Source organism: Xiphophorus maculatus, chromosome 4 (genome assembly GCF_002775205.1).
Source record: "Xiphophorus maculatus strain JP 163 A chromosome 4, X_maculatus-5.0-male, whole genome shotgun sequence".
In the NCBI taxonomy this organism is placed as follows: domain Eukaryota; kingdom Metazoa; phylum Chordata; class Actinopteri; order Cyprinodontiformes; family Poeciliidae; genus Xiphophorus; species Xiphophorus maculatus.
The window spans coordinates 25,022,022-25,047,625 of record NC_036446.1 but is presented as its reverse complement, the minus strand read 5'-3'; the positions used below and the strand labels follow the sequence as shown (position 1 = coordinate 25,047,625).

The 25,604-nt window shown below is 41.5% G+C and overlaps 1 protein-coding gene across 4 annotated transcripts; it reads right to left on the bottom strand.

Moving 5' to 3' along the window:
• Positions 1-1,297: 1,297 nt before the first annotated feature.
• On the bottom strand, positions 1,298-24,928 carry LOC102223630 (mothers against decapentaplegic homolog 6-like). 4 transcript variants are annotated; one of them, XM_023332983.1, is made up of 4 exons: positions 23,463-24,928; positions 21,016-21,069; positions 20,494-20,571; positions 1,298-2,325 (listed from the first exon to the last, which is right to left on the bottom strand). In XM_023332983.1, the coding sequence occupies exons 1-4, from the start codon at positions 24,250-24,252 to the stop codon at positions 1,664-1,666; spliced, it is 1,584 nt and encodes a 527-aa protein (XP_023188751.1). In that variant the 5' UTR covers positions 24,253-24,928; the 3' UTR covers positions 1,298-1,663. The 4 variants fall into 4 exon arrangements, with proteins under 4 accessions (XP_023188751.1, XP_014324501.1, XP_023188753.1 ...); XM_014469015.2 differs by having other exon boundaries at positions 23,523-24,928; XM_023332985.1 differs by lacking the exon at positions 20,494-20,571.
• Positions 24,929-25,604: the final 676 nt, after the last annotated feature.

The window sequence follows — 25,604 nt, the reverse complement described above, 5'->3', positions numbered from 1 at the left end:
GAAGGAGTCTGGTAGTTTTTGGGGGTTGGTATGCTAACAGAGGACATGTGCAGCGAGATCATAAGGGGAAATGTTTCTTCTTTACATGTATGATGCTTAAAATATTGCCATGATGTGTTCGTCCCAAGTTGAACAAAAATGCAAAGCTGCATTTCTCCCCGTTTTAAGCCTTTGAGGAAATAATAATTTATTAATGCTTTGCTACTTAAGAGTCAAGCTTCCTTGTATTACTTTAAGGTGTTTATGATCAATATTTCTCCAGGCTTTCCAGAGGTCTTTGTGTTTTTCTTTGCTCCTTTGATTGCTTTCATAGTAGTTTCCTACCCAGTCCCTATTTCTGACGATGCTCGCAGATTGTGCAGTGCATGCCTGAAAAAAAGGATGAGGAAAGTGTGTAAGTGCACGAAAAAAGAAGTGTCAAGTTCACAAAGCTGTCCACATCAGAAAAAAACGCCTGGTGTATCTCGAGGTGGTTTCTTTAAGGAATCAGAAAGAAATGCAGTAAAAATCAGAAACAAGGACCTGAGAGAGCCATCAGCTGAAAGGGAAGTGCTCTTTTAGTGGCTCTTTGGTAATCACTTAAATACTTCAGTATAATTTTCTGTCTGTCAGTTGAGTTACTTTATTGATCCAACTAAGGAATTGAGAACAAAACGCGTTTTTATTTCAGTTTTTTTAAAAGTCTACGTTAAGTGCAGACACACCGATGGCTTGCATCGAGTCTCTCTGTTGAACTCTGGCAGGATTGGGACTTTTTCTCTTCCTCAATTACATTAAATCAATGTAAAGTGCTTCTGGGGGTTGGGGGTGACAACCACTTCCAGCCAGATGTGTTTTCTAATCCAACAGCAGGAGTTCAAATTTACAAAGTGAGAGGGAAATAACATCGAAATATCTGATCTATTACAAAATCTGCAAATCTTTTAGTCTGAAATTGTTTGCTTTTGGAGGAAAAAAGTAAAACATAACTCTTTGACATGTGAAAAGAAAGCCACTAAGTAGTAATATAAAAACTTTTAGATACTTGGTTGTGACCTTCAATTAAGTTAACTGAAATATGAAATGAGTGAAATGAGCTGAGGTAATTATCACTTCATAATAACAACATAGCAGTTGTTTTAGGCTTGGCTCAAGGTTTTTGAACTATAATATAATATAATATAATATAATATAATATAATATAATATAATATAATATAATATAATATAATATAATATAATATAATATAATATAATATAATATAATATAATATGGGATATTTTAGCTCAGTTAAAACTTTTGAACCACCACAGACGCATTCATTTATTACAAATACTTTATTGACATTGTGTGTGTGTGTGTTTGTGTGATGCAAATATTTTAATGGAATTGAAAAATATTGAGAACATAAGCCAAGTTTGTTACTTTTACAGTTTAGGTTTGAAAAAACAAGACACTGAAAGGCTGTAATGCATATATAGAATCAAAGTGCATATTCTTGTTCCTTTTTATTTTAGTGTATGTTGACAATATACACATTACACTAAACATAAATAATTGCATCGTAAAAATGACTCAAGTATTTACATGTAAAATATATTTTATATAATATATAAATTTATATTAAATCTAGGTAGATTACAATTGGGGTAGTGAGTCCGGTGGCTTCCTGTGTGTCGGTGTGCTATCTGTGGGTGTTGAGCAGCACCTCCAGCCAGCAGGGGCAGGAGGTGATGAACTGTCTGGAGTAGCAGGGGCCCCAACCCTTAGCGAAACTGATCCGGATGCTGTGGGGGTCCCAGGGCCCTTCCTGAGTCTCTGGCTTCACGCCGTGCTCCGTCATCCAGCTAGAACACTCATAGTCAAACACCTTGAGGGAGAAACCAGGCATCACCCTCCTCACGCTCAGCCCACGAGCGCTCGGCAGGTCCAGAGTGGGCGAGTGGACGAACACTGGGTGCTGGCTGCGGTTGTAGACCCACACGCCGTCGGCCTCGCGGCTCAGCACGATGCCGAAACCGATTTTACTGCGAATCTGTTGTACGTTGCCGCCGCCACCACTGCCGCCGTTCCCTCCCGATCTTCCACCTCTTCCGTGGCTGTGGTGCCGGTAAGGGTCCGATGCGGCGTGGCTGCCCGGGTCCTCGCGGCGGCTGTGGTAGGCGTTGGCATGGAGCTGGCCGAGGCAGAGGCCCGTGCCCTGAGGTAGGTCGTAGAAGATATTGAGTGAGGGCTCGTAGGCCGGGTACAGGCGGCCGACGCGGGTCCGCTGCTCCCAGTAGGCGACGCTGCACCAGTGAGAGCGGTGTCCGCCGTAGGTGGAGGAGCCGATGGAGGTACCAGTGTCTGATGGGAAAACAGAGATGGGAGAGAGAACATAGGCATCAGCAGGTCACTGTAGCAGAGGTTTCACTGGTAAAGCTTCGGTAGCAAAGTTGGTGCATGTGTGTGTGCATATAGAAAATGTAACACACTCTGCTCATTTGTTTTGAATCGTGAGGAATACGAGAACCCATTTGTTATAAAGAGTGAAAGATATAGGTCACTTAAAACAGTGGCCCCCAAATTCAGCTCTCAGGGGCCGGTGTCCTGCAGCTTGTAGAGCTGGTTCACCGCAACCCAAATGAATTTCATTACTTTGTCTGCATGCCGAGTTCTGCATGAATTCATTCATTCATTGAAGTGGAGACACTTCTCTAAAGGTAGCAGAGCCCACGGATCAAAATATTTAAACAAAAAGCAGCATGAAGAAAAACATAAAATCAAAACATGCTTTTATCTTATAAGTTGTTAATTTCACACAACAAATAGGCAAGAATATATTCTTGAAAAAATGAAGTTCTGTGTAGATGTTTAACCGAAATAAATTCCTAATCCTTCCCTCAGACAAAATTTAAAAAATGTAAAATTGCTCAATTATTGATTCTAAAATGAACATTTTAATGTAAAAAAGAAACGCCACACTACAGAGCTTTCACAGGTTCCCAGTGAGGCTGAGCTGATAGTTCTCAGCTTTTTATATCACGTCATATATAGAAACCTAAATATGAAGCAATATCCGCTGCAATGTCTTTACCAGCTTGGCCGTAATCAAACTTTATACACATCTTTTCAAAATTTCATATTTTTTCTGTCGCTGTTCTTTAGCAATATTAAAGCACAAAATCCAAATTTAAAACTAAAATTCAAAAATTCTTTATTGATCCCAAAGGGAAATTAAATCCAGTTGGCTTTTTACTTTCTGATTACTCTTTGTGGAAATCATGACATGCTGATGTAACCTTCGATTTCAACAATATGGCAAAGCCATGTTTGGTGTTCTTATATTAACTTAGATATTTAAAACATATAACAGACCTATTATATTACGCTAAAGCAAATTCTTTACCTAATTTGTGAACAAAAAATAAAAATCCTGTCTTTTCATTGCTCTGTTTGGTAGCAAAACCACAGGTTTGCAGGTGGATCTAAGCTTTAGATTTTTGAATTTCCATGTATTTATTTATTGTCTCTATTGATGATTATTAGGTTTGACATAAAACATGTTTGTATATATGTCAATATTAAAAACACTTTTAATACCATGTAATAAAGCCAGAAAATTCCCAAATATTTCCATACTGAAACTTTTATTTTCAATACTAATCCAGATCTGCACATTCCAGACATTCCAACACTGAGATATTGTGTAATTCAATGATGAATCTAGTTTCTAGATCTCAAACGTCCTTTCAATCTGCAGTATTTATCATGACCTTAAGGGGGCGACATAACGGGGGCAGAACAACTGATTCATTTTCAAAGCAGGTAATTTCCTGAGGTTTGTTTTCCATCAGCAGTTTCCTTTCCTTCAGATGTAATTAACTATATCTTGATTAATTAATTATGTTCCAAATTAGGATCTGCCTTTTTTCTAATAGACTAATATATGTATGTGTGCAGGGATTCAGGAGATTCTTCTTATTATTAGAAACAAGAAAAACTTTTGTGTACTTAACACAAAAGTCCACAAACTGATCGCCATAATTAGGTCCGTCTTGGCCAATGATCTTTCTCCTCTGCAAAACCCATATGGCAAAATTTTGAACAACAGACCAACTGAGAGCTGGAAGGTCAAAGACACGCGGTTTTCTTTTGCGCTCAGTCAAACGTTTCACTTCAATTTGTAACCTGTCTGTCTCGATTTGAAAAAGCAGGTTTCCCCTCCATCGTCCCCCATCTCCTCCTCTGACATCCCTCACCATCACCCTCCACAAGCCTTCCTCGGGTCCAGAGGTAAAAGAGGAGATTTAGAGCGGCAGAAGAGGAAAGTTGGGGGGTCGAAAGCATTCAGCTCTCTGTCAACCTAGCATAAGCCCATGAACCCCTGACCCCCCGGCCCTCATGCTATCAGCTCACATTAACTCCCACACAGAGTGATGCCATTATTTTGCTCCAGAGACTCTATTGACACAGAGGATTTAAAGACCCATGTGCCTGTGGCCCCATTCCTTTCACATAACACCCCCTCTTCACCCGCGAAGAGCCAGATGATGGCTGCTCTCTCATTAACGCGCTGCTTTTAGGTGAAACCGGGACCGAGACGGGACTGGGTTCGTTTCAGCAGGTCTGAGCGTAAAACGTAGGGGCTCTTGTGGGGGTGATCGCTGGGAGACAAGGGGTCGCTCTCTCTCTCTCACACACACACACCCCTTCCCCACGCACACACACTCTCGTACAGGCCGAGCCTTCTGATTCAAACGGCACCAGTGCAAACACACAAACACCCCGCGCAAAAAATTGCTCTTCTCATCTGAGGCCCACGTGTGTCATTAGTGAATTCCAGGCTGGCAACTCCTGCAGTCTGGAGGTTTTACAGCTCTCCAACAAGAGAGCAGGCTGCTCAGCTAGCAGCTCTCTCACACACCCACACCCACCCCCACACACACACAAGGACTCACACACACTTTTACAAGCCGCGCTCTTCCCTGTAATAAGGCAACACAAACATGTCTGGGGAAACACAGGGAGACTTTATGAGCTCATGATCAAATTAATGCCCAAAGAAAACAGAGAACAAACTGATTTTTTAAAGCTTTTTTTTTTTTTTTTTTTAAAGATGCATGCTTCAACAGGAAGTCAACAATTAGACCCTGACATGTGAAACAATTCAAGAGTTTTTACCTAATTTTTCAGTTTATGACTCGATAACAAGCTAAATATCTCGTTTTGCAAATGCCGTGCCTCAGGTGAGGGAGCCATTTGGGACTTCAAAGCTGCAGGATTAAAGTCACGAACAAAAAATAAATGAAGTCTTGTGTTTCTCAGAGTTTTTTTGAAACCATTGATAGTTTGGTGGATAATTTTGTTTTTGTTTGGTAAGAAGAAACATGCATCACTCAGGTCCTGTTCGATGTTCGCTGGTTGCTATTTTCATTCACTTTGATCATGTTTTAAGCACAATAGAACAGGAAATGAATCTAAGAAAAGCATTCAAGTCCAAAGTAAACCTTTCAGAAAGCCTGGAAATGTATTAAAACGAGCTTTAAGAGCTTGGAAACACCTTTTGCATTTAAAAAAGAAAAGCATGAAGAAATTAAAAGGGGCACAAAGCTTCTCTCGGTCTTCTACGGTGAGAAGTTCAAAGCTCTAAATCATGATGTGCATCAGTGTTTGACAACCCCAGAAGAACAGCAAGACATGCTTAATGTTTCTGGCACCGGCCTCAGTGTCATCACGCTCAGCCTGGCTATCATCCAACTAAAGGTATGACAAGCTCGTGTGAGAACGGCGAGGGAGGGAGAGAGGAACAGCAGGCGGGAGGGGCAAGCGACTTCTTCAATGGAATTTTTAAAGAGGGGTTCAGACCTGAGGTTATCAGCGTATTTATGTTTGAGTGGAGGAAGTCGAGGTGGGGCCGGGGCAGAGGGGAGAGGAGAGGCGGAAAAAAAAGAAAAAAAGAAAGCCGTGGGTGACTGTGCTGTGAGCGTGCACGCCTGCATCTGCACAACAGGGCTGGCAGCAATTACAGCGTCCTGCAAGCATTTAGGCCGACCACTATTTAAGAGCTCTGTTTACCAATTAGATAAGTAGCCTTTGTTATTTCACTTCAAAATCGCTGTCTCTTAGTGCCAATCTCACTGAGGCGTCCACTGCGCTTCACACCGGCTTCACACAAACAAATAGGGTTAATTAAATATATAAAATGACTATAACACTGAACAACAGTCATCTACTTAAAAGGACTGAGAAGACTTTAGAGGTTAGAGACGCTAGCATCCGAAGTTCACAAGACAGACAGTCAGTCTCCTGCCGGTTCCACGCAGACACTTGAAATCTGGACTTCAAACATCGCGAACGCTCACCTTTCCTCCTTGATTTCCTCACATTTCTTCCACAAGGATCACAAATGAACAGGCAGAGTAAAAATAGTTGCTTTAGCATTTTTCTACTGTGTGCAAAAACTGAAAATGAAAAGAGGTTAGCTTTACAAAATGGTCTTTTTTTTTTATTTAATTCACGGTTAATTCAAAGCATTAAGAGACTACGTCTTCCAGTTTTATGTGGTTTTAATAAGACCAAAGTCGGCATGTGTTGAGCTTCCCACAGGAGTCAGTGGTGAGTCCCGTTTTCCACAACATTTTAATTGAGTACGATGCAGGCAGTGCTTCCAAAATAACAACAGGGTAATCTCTGCGCTCTATATATAACACTCCACTGCTATTACCTACAATGATGAGTTCTGTCTCAATTTAAAGAGTCTGTGGTATACTGAGACCAAGAAAACAACACAAGGATGGGACATGAAGATGAGAAGATGTGATCCAGAGAGTATCATGGTACTTGTGGAGCTCTGGTTCCACATCTAAGGGCTACGTGCTGCTCAGGCGAAATGACCTAAAAAACTGTCTACTGTATGTAAAACTAATGGTACAATGCAGTTTAAGTAATAAAAAAGTCTTATTTGTCATTTGGAAGAGTTTTCTACTTTGATAGTCTGATGCATGCTTTACCGACCTGATTATACTTCTACACCAAATCCATTGGTACAAAAGACATTAAATATAGTTTGGGTTAAAACTTTGATCGTTAAGCAAGTTTTGTTTTTAATTATAAGCAATTTTGTTCAATAACTCAAAGAAAAACATTTGAGTTATGAGAAATTCAACTTGGTTAATGCAGCATGAAGTCTCCAAGGCAAACACGGGTTTATGTAATGCAAATCAAAATTTGTAATACACGTTTTTCTTTTTTTACATATCGGTGAACACGTTTTTGTATGTTGCTGATGATAGAATATAAAAAATACACAACCATATGAACTATTTAGATCGGCCACAGTCTACTTTACAACGGTCCACAGATTATATAATTTAACCCAATTGCTTTGTGAATGAACACTTATTGGCTCAGGGTCGCCCATGTCTGTATAAAATGATGACATCTACAGTTCGACTAATTCAAAAGCCAATATAATATATATATTGTATATATATATATATATATATTATATATATATTTTTTAACCATCTGGTCAGCCTGCAGGACAGCAAAACTCATGAACTCACTTCCGAGTAGGAAAATGCTTAATTTTCCTTCTCCTCTTCTCAGTGACCAGCCCACTATCGCCTCTAATAGGTTGAAGTGAAAATACTGCATTATACTGTTGTTCCATTGAGCAACAACGGCATAAATAAGGGTGGGTGTTTTCCGTGACCAAAAATATTTCTAGAAAATGTACTTTGTGCCTGTGTTTGCTTTTAAACTAAATATTTCCTTGTCTACAAGCAGTTGACTGAGCGCTCTCAGCAACAGGTGTGGGAGGGGAGACGGCTACTTAACACTAAATCCGGCTGAAGAAAACTTGGTTTTCTCCGACTTTCTCACTGGCACCTCATCATAAGGTCTTATTAAAGCAGCAATCCCTGACGGACGGAGGTTTTGAAATCATGTCAACATGGTTAATCTTCAAAAGGATTTATGTGTTTATTTCTACACTCAGTGATGTGAGATCCATCTGCAACACTGTCAAACTCATTTTCATTTTTGGCCTTATCATGATCATTAATGTTCTTAAAAAACGTTTGTGCCAGAATGCACTGATGAAGCTCATTAACAAACTCTTAGAATATTATTAAACATCTATATCTGCATTCTTATTTAAATTAATTAGTATTAATCATTTCACAATGATACAAAAACCGATTTCATTTGAGTGATAAACACAATTGTTCTATTTAGGTGTCCTGCTAAAGTTTAGAGGCCCACATAAGAACCTATGGCGTGCCGCATCTGGCCCTCACACCTCGAGTTTGACACATGTGGTCAAATATTTTGAATTTTGAAAACTAAACGTTGAACTTACTCATTTGTTTGACCTGCTGCTTTCTATCTGAATTTCTTCATCATGTCACCAACCAATAGAGGTAGAGAGTCTGGGAGGAAAACAGGAGAAAAAGAGGAGGGGGGAAAAAGGGAGAAAAAAAAAGAAGAGGTGGACCGGGTGAAAGAGGGAGAGAGAACCTGCCAAGCATAACCAGCATCCACGGAAAAAATGAAGAGAGAAAGAGACTGTGAGAAAGAGAGGGAGGGAGGGAGACCCTCGTCTTTCATCCAGTGCCAAGGATTAGATTCCCCTCCAGTTATTAGACTCTTCCACTGTGCTGAAAGAAGTGGGAGAAGGGGAGAAAGAAGGGGCGTGCGAGGGAGATGGGGGGGTACAGGAGCGAAGGATAGGATTTAGCCACTGACCATTGTCAGGAGTCGAGATGTTTTGTTATCATCCAATGTGTCGCGTTTGCTGTGGAAAACTCAAAGAGTGGAAAAACATAACGAAAAAGGGAGAGAGAAAAACTCTCCCCTGCCTGGAGAGAAATGGTAGATTCTGTGTTGTTTGAGACAACTATCATTAGAGGGCAACTTCAAACCAGCAAGCCACATTTAAGCTGGCGTCTCGACTATCTCTGCCATCAGCGAGCTGCCTTATCGCCAGACGAGGCCTTTACAGTCGAGCACAACCCAGGCTCTCACACGCACCAACGCACACGCACATTCTTGCACGCTTGCTTCCCAGCCGCCGCCCCCCCACTCCACTCTCTTGCTTTTCATTGCAAAGTGGGCCTAGTAATGGAACTGAATGCAACTAATGACGTTTCTGCTCTCAGAAATACACGGCGAGTCGGACGAGTTCCCTGAGCCTGGAAGGCGGCCGAGCTGCAGGGAAAGTCGCTGTGAAATTCCTGGGCAGATCTTAGAAGCAGAAAGCTCCTCCAGAAGGAAGAGAGAAAGTGACAAGCTTCCTGCGTTTCTGCTGCGACTTCAAACAACTCGCCCTGAAGGAATGCCGCGGCTTGAACGCATGCACAACTGCATCCTTGACAACCCTGCTGTCATGTCATGTTTATCGACATCCATCACATCCAAAGTCAGGTGGTACTTTGGAGATTAATTCTGCAAACTCGTGTCATTTGTTCTTCTGTTGCATATGCAAACATGCTAAACACGGGACGCCTACTCATTTAATCCAGAGACATGACTGTTCCTGTTGAGAATCAGCAGTTCTTAAGGTGCATGCGGAGAATCTACGAATGTAGTATTGATTTTGCGCAACAGAAGTGTAAGAAGGATGATTTGTAGAGACCCGATTGCTGACTGAGACTAGGGGAGAGCCTGCTAGTTGACAAGTCTCCCCTCCCAACACATTCCTGGACAGGCCCTTTTCCTCAACACTTCCTCCCCCCCGCTCCGAGAGTCACAAGGGTCAAGTTGACAAGTCTCTCATTGAGCCTCACGTGGTCCCACTATATGGCCTTCACTCCTCACAACATAATTACACTCATTTATTGGTGGACTACATGCATTTGTTCCGCTGTGAATGACGAATTATGAAATTCCTCCGCAAACGTTATTTGGATAAACGATCCGGTGGTGCACGAGCGCGGACTGAAAGACGCAAGGCGCAATGCCAGGAGACGCCAGGAGACACAGGTCAGAACGAACTTTTAAACATGTTTTTACAACCGGCCCTAAAGCAAACATTTGACCTTTTGAGATGTCTTTAAGAGGACTAAAAACTGTTAATGTGCTTTTTAGACGAATAAGTTCCGAAGCGGTGATAAAAAGGTCATTAACCTTTTTGCTCAAATGCTTTGCTGCATTCATAGATTTTTTTGGGGGGGGCGGGGGGAGCAGGAGGTTAGGGGGGTTTATAAACTCAGAGTCTGTCGACATCTGCAAAGAATCTTTAGGTTCTGCAGCATGGCAGGCTTCCATTAAAAGCCAAATTGCGAGTTGGCAAAAACTCTGAGGGAAAGCCACAGCCAGTCCTGTAATTTAAACCTTATTTTAAATGGTGATTGCCTGACAACATGGACCCAGGGAGAGGGAGGAGAAATGCGACTCACAGAGACGTAAAGAGGGAGGACAAGAGAGGCGAAGGCAGCAAAGGAGAGTGGGCAGCTGACAGCAGCAATAAATATTCTGTGCTTCATATGGCAAATGTGCTGATCAGAAGAAATAAAACGAAAACAGGTCAAACTAATAGAAAACTGGACTTAAATAAGAGAACATGGCAATAAATAGGTCAGTACAAGACAAACACAGAGTGTGCTGAATGTTGTATTTCCTGCTGTGAATTAACAATAAAAGCCTGTTTTTCTTTTTTGATCTCGGGCTGCTGTCACAGCGTTTCCCATCTTCCGATGTATTGAAAATAAAATAAAGGGGGGGCTCGGTGAAACATCGAACGCTGTCACGACTTTGAAGCAAGCGCGTCGGTTTCAATGTGCTCCAACTTTGAATGGTGTCCTTCCGCTAGCATCAAATGTGTGGAATTTCTTCTGGGTTTTTTTTTTCTGCCTTTATAATAATATTTTTGCTGAGATGTCACTGTCACGTTTTAGTTATTTTTCCATACTGAAAGATCACCAGAAATGTCACATGTTCTAATAATAATTAGACCAGTGAATCAGATGGTTGGCCATCTTGTGAGTTTCATTTTGAGTTTTAGGTATCCAGCATGCCGAGGTAAGTGATGCATTGACACTGTGTAGAGGGTGAAGTAATATTATTATTGGATACCTGCTGCATTATAGAAGTCCTAGTAGCGTCTAATCAGACTACATGTGTTTGCATAAGCTGCAGTATTCATAAACTTTGTCCCAAAAGTCATGATCAGACTGTGAAAACAGAGATAGATGCATTGTGAGTTGATGCTGTGAACGCTGATTCCTGTCGGACATCGTGTCTTCCTATGCCATTGAACAGACATGCAATAGTGCGATGGAAGTATTAGGGTGAAATGCAACTAAATCTGTTTTCCTCAATGGAGATAAATGCTATAAAATTTAATCGGCATTACAACTTCAAATGGCTTGATCCATTCACATTTTACAGTATTAGAGTAGTAGTAGAGGCAAAAACACGAGGAATCAAATAGCAATAGTACCATACTCCTCTTCCTCTGACTTGCCCTGCTTTTCATTGATGTAAAGGAATCTGATAATGCTGGCGTCTTGTCTGAGTGGGTAGCATTATCACATTTCTGGGGAAGTTCTGATTGCAATCTCACTGTGTTTGACCGAATAACATTCGTGCTCTGTTTTCAGTGCTGGAAAAATCGGAACCACATGTATTAACGCTTGTGCCGGCCCACATTTTGGCATATTTTTTGCTTTCAGAACAACTGTAGACAGCAGAGCAAAATAGAGAGAAGCTTGTTTACTTTCTATCCGTTCTTCTTCCTATTGTAAGAATTGTATAGCATCTCAAGGTAAAGGAGAGAAGAACATTGACTAAGCTCCCATCATAATCAGTGATGACGCTGCAACCTCTCCTCTGTTTGCTCTCTGACTGGACATCTAAGGCTGCAGAAGTCTGTGGATATGTTTGTCCTTGTTAAAATCAACCATACTCAACACTGTGACTGCAATAAAACATTTGCAATAAGAAACAGATAAGACCTCTTTGTCATGCAAACTGTTCATCACGTTCAAACTTGTAGAAAGGTGACCGAGCTGTGACTGAACGGCACTTGATTTACCATCCAGTTTGAAAGATCTCAAACTTTAAACATCGTGGTTACTGCCAGAGGTACAAGAAAAAGACATGAGATTTATCTGTGTAAATCTCTCCAATAGCCAAATGACTTAAGTGACTCAATTTAGAGAATGATGACACCACCCCAACCCATTCAATGGTTGCCAGAGAAATTTGGAAATGATAAACTAACCTGATCAGTGGCATGATGAGGTAGGTACATTAAACATGATTAAGGCTTATTCTATCAATTTTTTGTTAATGTCACAGTTGTAGCCCTTCTTGATCCAGGCCTTAGGCGTCAATCACATAGCAGGACTTGATGCTCAATTTCAATTTCTTGCTTAAACCCATTTATTTTTCATGGTCATTCATACGACTGATTGAATTAGACCACAGTGAGACTTCTGTTTGAGCAGTTTACGACGCCAAAGTGACCCGCAAGCGCAGAAGAACTTCAACGTCACACAGCAGCGCTCCGTTCGCAGAAGTAACAACGGATGCTGCCATCTATGGATCGATTTGAATGTTTATTTTAATGTTTATCCAGTAATGAGAGCAGTATTGTCACAAGTAAAGGAAGCTAAGAAAAAGGAAGCACAAAAAAAAGAAATGACCTTTTATGGATCATTGACTGTGGTACACTGTGCTTATGAAAATGGTAAGCAACATGTTAAATTATGCTCAACTGGTACTTAGGAGCTAAATATACCCCAGACCATCACACCACCGCCACCAACCAGAACCGTTTGGGTCATTGTAGGACGCCTCAATTCTTCCCTGTTTCTTATGCCTGATTCTGATCTTCTGACCTGAAATCAAGACTCATCAAACCATGCAACATTTTCCCAGATTGTTATTGACTAAACTGTGTTTGCTGGTCTTCTGCTCCAAGGTTTGTGTTGTTTGCTGAAGGTTGACATTCCACGTGCCTTGGCTGAAGCAAGTTATTTGTGTCACTGTTGTCTTTCAACCTCCATCGAGTCTCCCCATTCTTCTCTGACCTCTGACGTTAACAAACTAATTATCCACACAACTGTTGCTCACCGGATATTTTCTCTGTTTTGGACCATTTTCTGAAAACCCAAGATGGTTGTGTGTGAATATCCTAGTAGATCAATATTTTGTAAAATCCTCAGACCAGCCCGTCTGGCACCAACAACCAACCGATGTAAACAGTCTCCTAAATCCATTTTCTTTCCTGTTCTAATCCTGGAATTGAACTTGAGCTGGTTTTGTTTACCCGAATTTGATGCCTAAATACACTGAGTTGCTGTCATGCGTTTGGCGAGTTCACCGCTTGTGGAATGAAGCAATAAACAGGTGTACCCAATAAAGTGGCAGCAAAATGCCTTATTGTCATGCACAGTGTGAATGTGACCAAGCATTGCATTTAAAACAGTCTTTTACAATGTTAACATTTACCACACAGTGCAACTCCAGGGGGAGAATGTGGATACACATGCCAAAATAATTAGAATGAGGTAACTAAAATATTAACCTTATAAATGCCTGGTTTTACATTTATAATGTTAAATTTAAAGCAAACACTTATGTCCACCTTCGCCTTCTTCGTCTCTCAGAAAAATTTGAATCCAAACCCAAATTGAAGTATTTTTAGACTTGAGGACAATAACAACCATTTTAATCTTGAGTACTGAGTCCTTTGCGATCGAGTAGCAAAAATGAATGACTGAATTATGTGATTTGTCGCAAAATCATTGGACGTTTCACACACTTCATCTGAGAATCTTCATATTAGAAAAATAAGTAGTAGGGGAAGACGCAGAGCGTAGGTAATGAGTTTCCCCAAGGATTTGCTTCTTGTTTTCCACTTAACAGTTCACAATATTATTCTCAAAATTGATATTTAATAGATCAAATCTGGCAAGACGTAAAAAGAAAGTTGAGTATCTCTTAAAACTGTTATTATGTTTCCTAGCAAGCAAGAACACAGTGGACATGTGTGGAAGAGGGTGTTCGGTTCACACGAACAAATTAAAAAAGGATATTTGAAAATAAACTTCACTTTGGAAACTGTAAAAAGTAATGTTTTCTGGATGTGAAGGGAAACGCAGCAGACAAAAAATCACGTGTTGCCAAATTCCCTCATACAGGAATGCGAACAGGGCTCTGATAAAGTGTTGGCAGTGCCTAAGCACAACTATTAAAAGGTTAGTATAGTTAACCTTTTTACCATGCTAATGAAATCAAAATCTTGATGTTTGGCTGTATATACTGTATATAACTGTTGGTGAGGAAAATGCGACATTGCTGATTTTGGAGCAACTTGTGTGCCGCATCCTCGGTTGTGTTTGTCCTTCCTTTAGAGTAAAAGTACAGTGATGGAAAATATTTGAGGAAATGGCAAATGGTTAATGGGCCAGTGCTTGTTGTTAAATTCCATAGCCTAATGTGTCTCAGTCAGGCATAAGACCAAGTGTTGTACGCCTGCCAGAAAACAGTTTGGAGGTTCATCGACAAACGATTCTCCATGGAAACACTAACACGTTGATTCCCTTCTACGTCTTAAGATCCTGAATTACTCTTTAATCAGATTTCCTTTAATGTGTCTTAAAGTTCTGTCAGCCATTTTTTTTTAAATCACAAGCCTCAGTAGATAATTTACAGAACCTTGTTTAACTACGTTCACCTTCACTGACCCGGAGAGCTTCACACTTACTGAACCAAACTCTTGAGCGCAGCTCAGCTTCAGTCAAACTCCCAAACCCGCCCTCGACCAGGAATGTCAGTGCAGTTTAGTGTGTTTCTTAAGAGTTAATGCAGTATGTTCATACATATATCTGATGTCACTCTCCAGAGTCAGACCCCCAGGTACCCCCCTACCACACCTCTTTCACTTCAAGGCCCCACTCCTAATCCCACCTTCCCCATTTCCCAACATTCCTGGGCCGTGCCACATCAGTCAAAGGCCCAATTCATGGGGTTAATGCTGCAGTGAGTGCAGACAGGGCTTCGAGACAGGATGTTTGGCTGATACCTCGCTCTGCTAAAGCAAACAAGCCCCCAAAATATGATTACCGAGGGCAGACTGGGAGCAGCGCTCCAGCCTCACCTCGGTTCATCCAGGCCACACTAATGTCCTCTAAGTATCATAGCTTTACTTGTTTCCACATGTTGAACAACCCAAACCTGATGGCAAACCTGAAGGTGGATCAGTCTGAAGCTTATGAGGACAGGGGGGAAGATGTCAGACTTCACATTTCTCTTTTAGGTTGTAGACCGCTTTGAAAAACTCATCCCATGTAGATGCAATGATTTATTTCTGTTTACATCTGTAGCCTGTGCAATTAAAATATTAAAAATGTGATGTTATTCTGCACTCATAAATACAGTGTTGTAAATATTATTTTTCATTTCTTCAACACGTGGATTGGATCATTAGACAGAAGGATGGCCCAAAAATGTTAATTTTATATTTCAAAGTGGATCACGGCCAAGGCTGACTCCACAACATATAAAAGAAACCTCTCCAAATCTTAACTTGACAGTGTGCTTTAAAGTCTACAGACCTTTGCCTGAGTCATTTAACTTGTATTATGTCAATAAATGCAACCAATGGGCAAAAAACGCTGCATACATAGGACATAGCTAACACTGAACTAGTTAAAGGAAGAAAATCGAGTCCGGTCTTTCTTTAAGGTCTTAATAAGATATTTCTGAGGAACCCCACACAGAAACCTGTGGGTTTTTTGGCCGGATACGGATGCAAGTGCAGCATTTTGTGGATTGGTCCCACTGGATTTGACGCACTGGAAGCACTAAACACAGAGGACTTTTAGGCTACCACCTTGTGATTGAAACTTTGCTAAATGCAACAGCAAAAAAACAACTTCAAAAGTTTAAAAAAATACCTCAATAACATAAAATAAATCTTTTTATGTTTATAAATGGAGATAAAAAAACCAATAAATTGTTTATAGTAACACTATGTACGATAAAACAACAAAGATGAATCCTATTTCCCACTTGCTCCAATTTGCAAGCTAGCGTTAGCACTGCTGAACAGCTAGCTGCTGCAGGATGTTGTCTTGGTTAGAAACTTGCTATGCTTTATATTTCCTTGTGTAATGGTAATGTTACAATGAATCCAGTGTTTGTCCATGTATACAAAGCAGAGAAAGAGATTATACACTGATATAGGTGGCAGAACTAGTAAATCTTCTTACATAGAAGTAAATAATGTGTTCCAGGGAGTTATTTCTGTACCATTTACTTATCATAACTATACACAGGCATCACCTCACATTCCAAGTGACTTATCTAATCACAATCCTGCTCACAAGTTCCAACTTCAACAGCCAACATGGCTGACTTACACTTAGAAGGAGGTGATAAAGGCGATAATAAACTACTTTTTTACACAACCTCAAGCTGTAAACTTGTTAGTGAAATGCCTAATATTTAGAGTATCGCCAACAAAACATACTTTTCACCTTGTCTTGTATATCTTCATGCAAAAGAAGGGTAAATGACTAGCCTAATTGATACTCCACAAGGATAAACATGTTAGATAATGAATGGATGGATGGATGTGCATTTATGTGGCACTTATATTGAGAAAGTTGGGCTCAATTTTACATCAAAGAGGAAAAAAGTTATCTTGATTTAGTATCAGATGAATTTAACATGTCAACCCTACTAATAATAAATTACAGTAGTAATGGAAATGGCTTATTTATGACACTTCATTACTCTCTGATTAATGTGAGCCACTGCACTAAACATCATAGATGAGTTTTATTTTCTTTTTGACATAACATTTGGCATTTGCTATGAACCATATTCACCTTTCTCACTAACAGTCGTGCCAAATGGAACAATTTCACGAGCAATGCTTGAGATTATTGTGAGTCCAACCATTTTCATCCCTCATTTCAGTAATTTGCATACCACATCAAAAGAGACACTAAATTTAAATACGGGAGACAGGCATTGTAATTTGAGAAACGGCAACAGAAGCCTTTTTAAACACAGCCCAACGCCCAGAAGACAAGCGGCTCTCGCCTAGACGTCCACCTTGAAGGTAAAAAAGCTCCTCCATTCATCCCACCCAGCTCATTGCGTGATGGGAGAACGTGTGTGAGAGTGTGTGTGAGGGTTTTGTTAGGATAGGGCCCCTATGTGAGCACAAACAGACGATCTTATCACCATGTTACACAGAAATTCCTCGCCGTCTCTCCCCCGTCACACAAACACACATACTCGCACATAAACTGAAAATAAGCAACTGAATCACGCATTTTGCTGGGAGTCGCACGCAGATATGAACATACTAAACTTCCAATTTTTCCCTTGTCATAGCAGGCCTGTGGTATAAAGGGAATGCTAACTGATCGAACGATAAAGGAGGCAAGGGCAAAGGTATGTATGAACCACACCCTGCTGTGCCTCTTTTTAAGGCTAAGCTGGCTGATTTTAAAGGTATAAAACTGATGCCGAGGTGCCACAGCGCTTATTCAGAGCTTGTTTTTGTTCTAAGAAAATATCGGAGACTTAAGGTGACACACATGAGGATTACCTCCACAATAAAAGATTCAGTAACTCTCTCGAAGCATCTGTCTGAGATTAAGGCTTTTGTTAAAATAGCGACAGTCATCTCTTCCATGCATGTTGGTTTGTGCTGCGCATTCAGTGTATTTCCTGTTATTTGACCGGCTCTGGCTCCTAATAAGATTCATACAGCCTGTCAAAGGGAACAACAAAAGACACATGAAGATTTCTTGGCTCCCTCTGTTTACCTAAGTCTCACTCCTACTTACACTCTTGGCTTGATTTCTGGTTCTCGGCTCCAGTATTCTGGTGTGGGGGTCAGCGGTTCAAAGACCACACACACACACACACACGCACCCCCACACGCAGAGACAGACGTAATACAAGCACCATGTCTTGTCTAAAACATAATTTATAGCCATTTTAAATTCAACATCCTGGTGGGGTTGTGCCTTTTCCTACTAATCCATTTGAAGAAATCTTAAAATCACAATCTGATGCTGGACTTGTTCATTTTGACGGTACAGATTTAGGGCTGCTTTCAGTGTATTCCCACTTTTCCTTTTTTATTTAAACGTACCTCGGACATCAACAAGGTGAGGCTGTTCAAGACTGAATGTCTTAAATTGTTGCTCAATTTTATGTTGTTGTTGCAGTCGCTTCTGTCAGGCTGCCGCAGGACAACTGTGCCTACAATCCCGTAGCTTGCTACCATCAGCGAGTGAATGTGTGTGTGAATGTGTGTGTGAATGGGTGAATGACTGAACATAGTCTAAAGCACTTTGGAGTCCTCTGAACTTGATAAAGCGCTACACAAGTACAAGCCCTTTACAATTTAGCGTTAACGGGTTCTGGTCATTTCACGCTACTTTTGTGGTTTTAGTCACTTTATACACAACTTATGATGACTATGTGTAAATTTGCACCCACCAGTCGGACGTTTCATATCAGTTCTAACAACCAAGTGATACTAAGACATTTTTATGAGCTGCAATGGTCTGCTGTAAGAAAATGTGGTTTAATTACTCCAAAACACAGCCTCCACAAACAGAAGATTTGTTTTGTTTAGTCACAATCTTCCGAATTTCCAAAGAGTTTAATGGCCCAAATGGAAATCCAAATGAATCTGAATTGGATGGAAGATAAAGTCCTCAGAAGAAAATATGCAAAACAATTCCAATTATTTTCTTCTTGATAATTCATAAAAATACTTAAGTACAACAAAAAAAATAAGCTTATAAAAACACGTTGGCTACATGCACATTATGAAATGATTTGTTCATTCTTATGAAACTAAAGTTCAAAGGCAATGCATGGGTGTGAAAAGACATTATGAACTGGCAAAGTGGAAAAACTCAATGGATAAACCGGTAATATCTCTCGGCTTTGCACGATCAGACAGTCTAGAAAAAAGTAGATTTTAAATAATGTATTTTGGTTCTTTACTACCAGCAGCAAGCAACAGACAAACATCTTACATTTATTTAGCTAGATATGTGAAAAATAACCTAATATTTCAACTAACTTTTAAAAACAAATATGGCTTTAGCATTAACAACATGATTCACCAAGACGTAGTAGCTGAAACTTTTGCAAGATCAGCTGAAGAATGATGCAACGCTCAGGTCCTGTTTCAAGCTTTTGCATGACTATTTGTCCTAACTCTTAAAGACACACCATGTGCACACTGTTCATTTTTGGCAGATAGTCATTTAGTTCACTTCTTCTTCTGTGTTCATGGGTGCTCTGCGCTACAAGCTGCCACAGACATCTACAGGTAAAAAATAAAAAACAAAAAAACTTCTAAAGTTTAGAGGACACTTAGTCATGGCCACTTTTAGAACGCATTGCTGCTTAAAAGGAAACCATAAATAAATTGGGAGTGATTTAAAACTTGTCCAGACTGTACAGCATTTAAGTTAAAACTTAAAAATGTACATCTTATTAGAGGCGTTGAATCTCAATGTATTTTTCATGCAGAAACACCCCCAACAAAACTGTTGATGCAGAAAAAAATCAACTTTTAACGTATGAACTTCTATGCCTAACCAAGTGAAAAGACCTCCCTCTGACTGTCCTTCAGACGGCCGCGCCATGCCGTGACGACACTGCGCAGGCTTTCTAGGTGCCCATTCACCTTTCAACACCGTCCACAAGTGAGCCCAGGGAGGCTTGATTGAGTGGGTTTGTGGGTTTCTTCTAACGCTACAAGGACCTCTCCACCCGACCCCAGCAAGTAAACAAATAAAGCTCCAGTTTCATCATCTAGAGGGGGCTGTTTCCTGTCCCAACTCAGTCCTCAGCTACCCACCCACCCATCTTCTTTCCACATATACTCTCGCACACAAAACTCTACACCGCCGCCTCATCAGAGCGGCTCGGCTCCCCCCTCTCATCCCGCCCCCAAAGTGCCAGCCTCTTTCCACTGCTCAATTGCAGAGAGGAATGAAGGGATTTGAGGGAAGAAAGAGGGAAAGGGGGGGATGGGTGGCTAGAGAGGCAAAAGGGATTGGGAGTATGCACGGGGATCTTGTTGCAGCTTCGTCCCGGTGAAATATTTTGCCGTGGAGAAAGCATAGACGAGGAAGGAGAGAGAGAGAGAAATGCTACACTGCTGCGGCATCTAGATAGTGAGACCCCAAGACCCCCACCAAGCCCTCCATGCCACTCTCACAATAGGAGCTTTATGCAGTGGGCCTTTTGGGTTGTCCCCGCAGCCTTTGAAGATGGGGGGGGGGGAGCACAACACGATAACGCCAGTAAATATAATTTACCCCCTTGTGCAAACATCCAGGAAGGGGGCATGTTATGTACGTTTGCATTAATGAGTGTGTGCATCTGCCTTTTGCAACACAACAGAAACTTTTCTTTGCCGCACTGTGAGGAAAACCTCAGCAAAGATGTAACTTTTGGCATCGAAAACATCCCCTCTGACCAAATGCGTCTAAATACTTCTGTGGGGGGAAAAAAATGCAGGTGACTCACCTGTGTAGTCTCTTGGCATAATGTGGGGCGGACTGGGAAGGAGGGGGGCTGCAGTTTCAGTGTAAGACAGAGCTGAGTCTGTTGTGTTTACAAAAAAAAAAAAAAAAAAAACACAAAAGAAACATGAGATCCACATTATTTTTCTTTCCTGTAACATTTTTAAGAGGAAAAAAGTGCCAGGAGGTAAACGCTCCCCTGGAAATAGATTTTTTTTTTGTCCGCAGTGACAAAAATAAATTAAGAAACAATGCAGGTATGTGTGGTAAGATATCACAGATTCCCAAACATTGAGCTAATTTACATATTTTAAGTTTAGCCCTCTGTGGGATTGCGCCGAGAGTTTCCCGGAGAGCACACTATTCTTGCTCAAACCGTCTCTCCTCTTAATAACTGGGTGTCACTTTCAACGGCAGCAGCTTTTCAACAGTAATCCGTGTTTCCACACTACAAATATGGCGGTGACAACACGTTGCTGCTAGTTCACCAGTTTGCTGTGTGGTAGGCCATTTTCACCAAACTTACCCAGTAGCTTGTGTTCGTCTGAACGGGACTGAGAATATGGAGGAGGAGGTGATTCTGAAAGCACAACAAAAAATGGAGTTATGGTACACAGACACTGTAAAATAGAAGTAAAAATGTATTCATTTACGGTGAAGAAGAGGTCAGCAGTGTAGCTGCCCAACCATTTCAGCGGTGAAATTGTGTATAACTTGAATATTTAGTGGTACTTAAAGGAAATTTCGGTTTAATTATTTGGATAGCTGAAGCAAAGAAGTGAACTGTGAAGAAGAGCTAATGAGCACTTACACAAAAAACACGAGCAATTCAAGCACACTGATCTTTTTCTTAAGCAAACTATTCAAAAAAAGGAAAATTAGTAAAGCTCCCAGCACAAACCGAACTGAACCAGATTCAACAGAGCAAATACACTTCTGGACTTGGATGACTGCTTCTAGACAAATAATCTTAGCAACCAAGCTAACTGCTATTAGCAATGTAAGTTAATAACAACATACATTTCAGCTTTAAGTGCCTCAAAGCACTACAGGAACATGTTCAGTAGATAAAGTAGTATGATGCTGTTTGTGCGAAAGGTTTTTTTAAGCTATGACAACTTATTACTGCAGCTTTTACTGAGCTTTATCTCAAAGGCGGCCATATTAGATTTTCTTGTTTTGCTTGGTGGAAAACCGTACTTTCACACTCTCTATCAGGGCTTTTAGGGACTTTTGTGCCCCCTGTATTTCTCAACTTCAAACACTACAGTATCAACAGCTGAGATACTGAGAGCAAAACTAAAACGCACAAATAAACAATATCCTCCAACAAGTCAAGCAGAACCAACAGCTAGGATTTTTTTTTCCAGCTTCTTCTTCGTTTTTCTTTTGCTTTCATGATATGCCACAGCAAACTGAAAAGTCCAACATTTTAAAGACTGCAGGTCAGTTTGCCCCTCTGCCGATTCACATCCTTACTACATTCCTACTTACTTACTTTCATTTCTTTCTACTTCAATATGCGTAAAGAACGATTAGGGCCCATACTTAAACCAAGGCAGAGGAGTGTATTTTTGGTCCATGAATAATGGATGAATTGCCATAAAATGTTCATATCTCATCAATAATTTAATTTGTTTGTATATGATTATTGCATATTACAATTGCATTACATTCGATTCCAACTTATTAGGGTTCAAATTTCCGTTTAGGCCCGTGTCGACCCTTGTGAAATGCTGGTAGGTACGACTTACTGGAATCATATGACTGCACTTCCTAACAGCAGGCAAAGATAACAGTATAGAAAATTACTTTAAATGATCTGTTGTGCAAAACAACCAGAACTGCAAAAGGACCAAACGACCATCACCAGCTTACACATTTTCAAGATTGTGGTACTTGAAAATGACTAAGGTAGCCAGCTGAGTTTTATGTCTTCAACCCTATATGCTAAAAGCAAGTCTTTCATATTCTATTTGTTTTTTCCTATTAAACATCAAAATCTGTTATATGTCTTATTGTTTTTAACCAGACAAGATTCATCGCCTTTATTGCTGTGCTTTTCCTGCATTTATCTCTTTTACTACAGCACAGCTAACATTTCTATACCATTCAGACTCTCTCAAAGGAAGCTCGGAAATCATAAGTAAAATAGCTGCTGTTGCTGGGAGAGTCCCTTCAGTACAAAGTGGACCTGGGTTTGTGGCTGCGGCCCCTTTAAGAGTAGAGCCAGTAATTGCTGGAGTCCTCAGTCTGTCAGATACCCAGCGAGTCAGTCTGGCGCCAGGGCTATGCAAACTGTATATTATCGGCACTCCTTCACCTAAATAACAAGAGGAGGACCTCCTTGTCAAAGCAAAAAGAGCCGAAGTGCAACCTGAGAGCGAGCACTGGGACTGTGTAGGAAGGAGGCAAAGTTTTTCAAAAAAAGGAAAAGGGAAAAAAGTTGTTTAGAAATGTGTTTGGGATGTCCAGAGGAGCCCAAGTAAAAGCTGAGAGATTAAAAGTTGTTTTTATTATTATTATAATTATACGGAAAGCAATAAAACATAAGAGAAAGTGTAACTTCTGACTTTTTTCTTTGTTTAAATCAACAACCTGATTGGATTAAAACCCTTTAGAAACATTCGCTGGCAATAACTCGATTATTATTATTTTTCTCTCTTGACTGACACTTCAAACAATAACTCCTGCAGGCCGCAGGCAAACAAAGCTCATTTGTTGGAAATACCCATTTAATTCATGCAATCGTTTATACTCTGAGTCATCATCAGTCTTCAAGTGGATTAAAGTATAATTAAATTTGTGAAACCCCTTTCACAATCAACTTTATTTTCTTTCTTTTTTTTAAACCAGGACCTCCACCTAGAATTGCACCTGCGGGGCGACTCACGGAGACCTCTCTGATCCGTGATGCCCGAATATGTTTGCTGCTGTTTGATCATGTGCAACCTGTCTTTTTGATCCACTTACCCCCTCTCCCCTGCCCCCACCATGTGAATACACCTCCCCCAGTTTTGGTGTCCTCCTCACCTGGCCCGCACAGCCGGCTGTAGTGATAGGGGTTGCAGCACACCTTTGCGCCGTCTCCGGAGCCGAAGCTCTGGCAGTGGCACAGCGCCTTGAGTCGGGCTGACAGCGGCAAGTCGCTCCAGCGAAACAGCCGACACAACAGATACTGGGGGGAGACGTGGTGTCCGCCGAGCCGCAGCTCGGTTCTCGGCACGGCGACGCACTCGCCTGGCACCCCTCCTTTGGTCTCCACAGCCTTCACCAGAGCATCAAGAGATCTGTCTTTGAGTCTTTTCAAAAAAGCGTGAGCGGTACTCGCTAAGTCCTCCTCTAGCCCGGTGCGCCTGGGTGCACACTGGCAGGGGATCCCCGCGTCTTTCCTCAGGGCCCAGTAGGAGCTCCGTGGTCTAAGATCCCACTCCCCAAACAAACAGCACGTCACAGTCCTCCCGTCGCCCTCCTGCTCCGGCAAGGGGCTCCTGCGCCCCGCGACGCACATGACACCCCGGTCGTCGTCGGATTGCTCCTCTTCGTCCCTCTCAATGGTCTCCGTCATGTCTCCAGCCTCTGCGGAGAGTCCCGGCGCCGCGTCACTGCGTGTCACCGACCTCTGCTCGTGTCTGTGGAGCCTTCCCGAGTGACCGTGCCGTCCCGCCTCGCCTCGTCTGCCTCCATCCCGCCCGTCGCTCTCGGTGACCAGACGGCTTCTCCAGAGTCGCCGAACAAGACCGGAGCGTTTCGACTTGAACATACGACAAACCTAGACAGTTTTGGATGAGTCCCGTCGGTCCCGTCCGCCTCTCTGGGGATGCCGCATCGATTTACGTTTGCTTCCAAAGACTGGGAGTTGGAGCACGGTGCGCACCACTTGCGCAGCCGGTGGTCGCGGTTTCCCTGCTCTCCTGCAGCATCCGAAAGTTCAACTCAGACGCTGAACATCGTCGGCTTTCCGAAGAAGGCTCACACACAGTCACTGCACAGTCAACTGCTGTCGCCGATCCAATTAAGCCAAAACTTTCGCCAGCCGCCCGACAAAACCTTCAACTCTCCAACTCTCCGGTGATCTAGCGCACAGTCCGCAAAACATAGTCAGACAGCATCAGTTTACATCAGTAACAAACACCTTCAGAAACAAGCACCCAAAGTTTTCTAGAGCTTTGCATTGAGTTGCAAAAAAATAAAAATAAATAAATAAAAAAGCTCTCCTCCTTCACTCCTTAAACAAATCCTCACAGCCCTGGAAATCCCGTTCCTAAAAGTCGCCGGACGCCGCAACTTCTTTGCCACTGTCCCGGGACACCGCAGAGACGTCCGGGCACTCCGGTGCCAAACTACCGGACGGGTTCCGTGCAGAGAAGTTGGTTCTAAGAGAGCTGGAATTACTCCACTCTCCACTCCCCTGCAAGTCTTTTTCGGACGTAGACACATGCACACACGCGCGCGCGCGTGCACACACACTCAAGGACACACACACACACAAACACAAAAAAACGCTCGAGCACAAGCAAACGTGCTGCTGCGCATAGCCAGTAATCAAGCCAGACGGAATGAAGGCAAGTTCTCTCGATTTTATTTTCAAAGTAAAGCGGTTTAAAGAACAATTATCAAAAATATTTCGGGTTCCCCCCCCCCCTTTCTAATAGATTTACCACATAATCCACTGAAACAACAAACTAAAAAAAAAGAAAAGAAAATAGAGAAGAGCTAGTAGAAATTTAAATATATTTCCCTTTATAATATACATTTCTCATTTCACCTTAACCTTTATTCTTTGCCTCTAAGATGTTCTAAGGGACAGAGTGGCCCACTTGTGACAAATATGTAAGTCAAATATATCTTTGACTGATGCGTCAAGTAGATAAGTCTATATGGGCCCCATAAGGGCTGTGCTGAGGGCGAAGAGTTACTAATAATTGGGCCCGGACATCCTGTGCTGGAACTAAATACAAACAACTAAACATCAAAAGTAAAAAAATAAATACAAGTAAAACCATTTGGGCACCATAAGTACCCAAAATCAGATCAGTTTGTACAAACTTTAAGTAACTATATGGGTTGTACTATTAGGGTTGTTGTGCATTTGCAGTCAGGCTAGTCATTGAT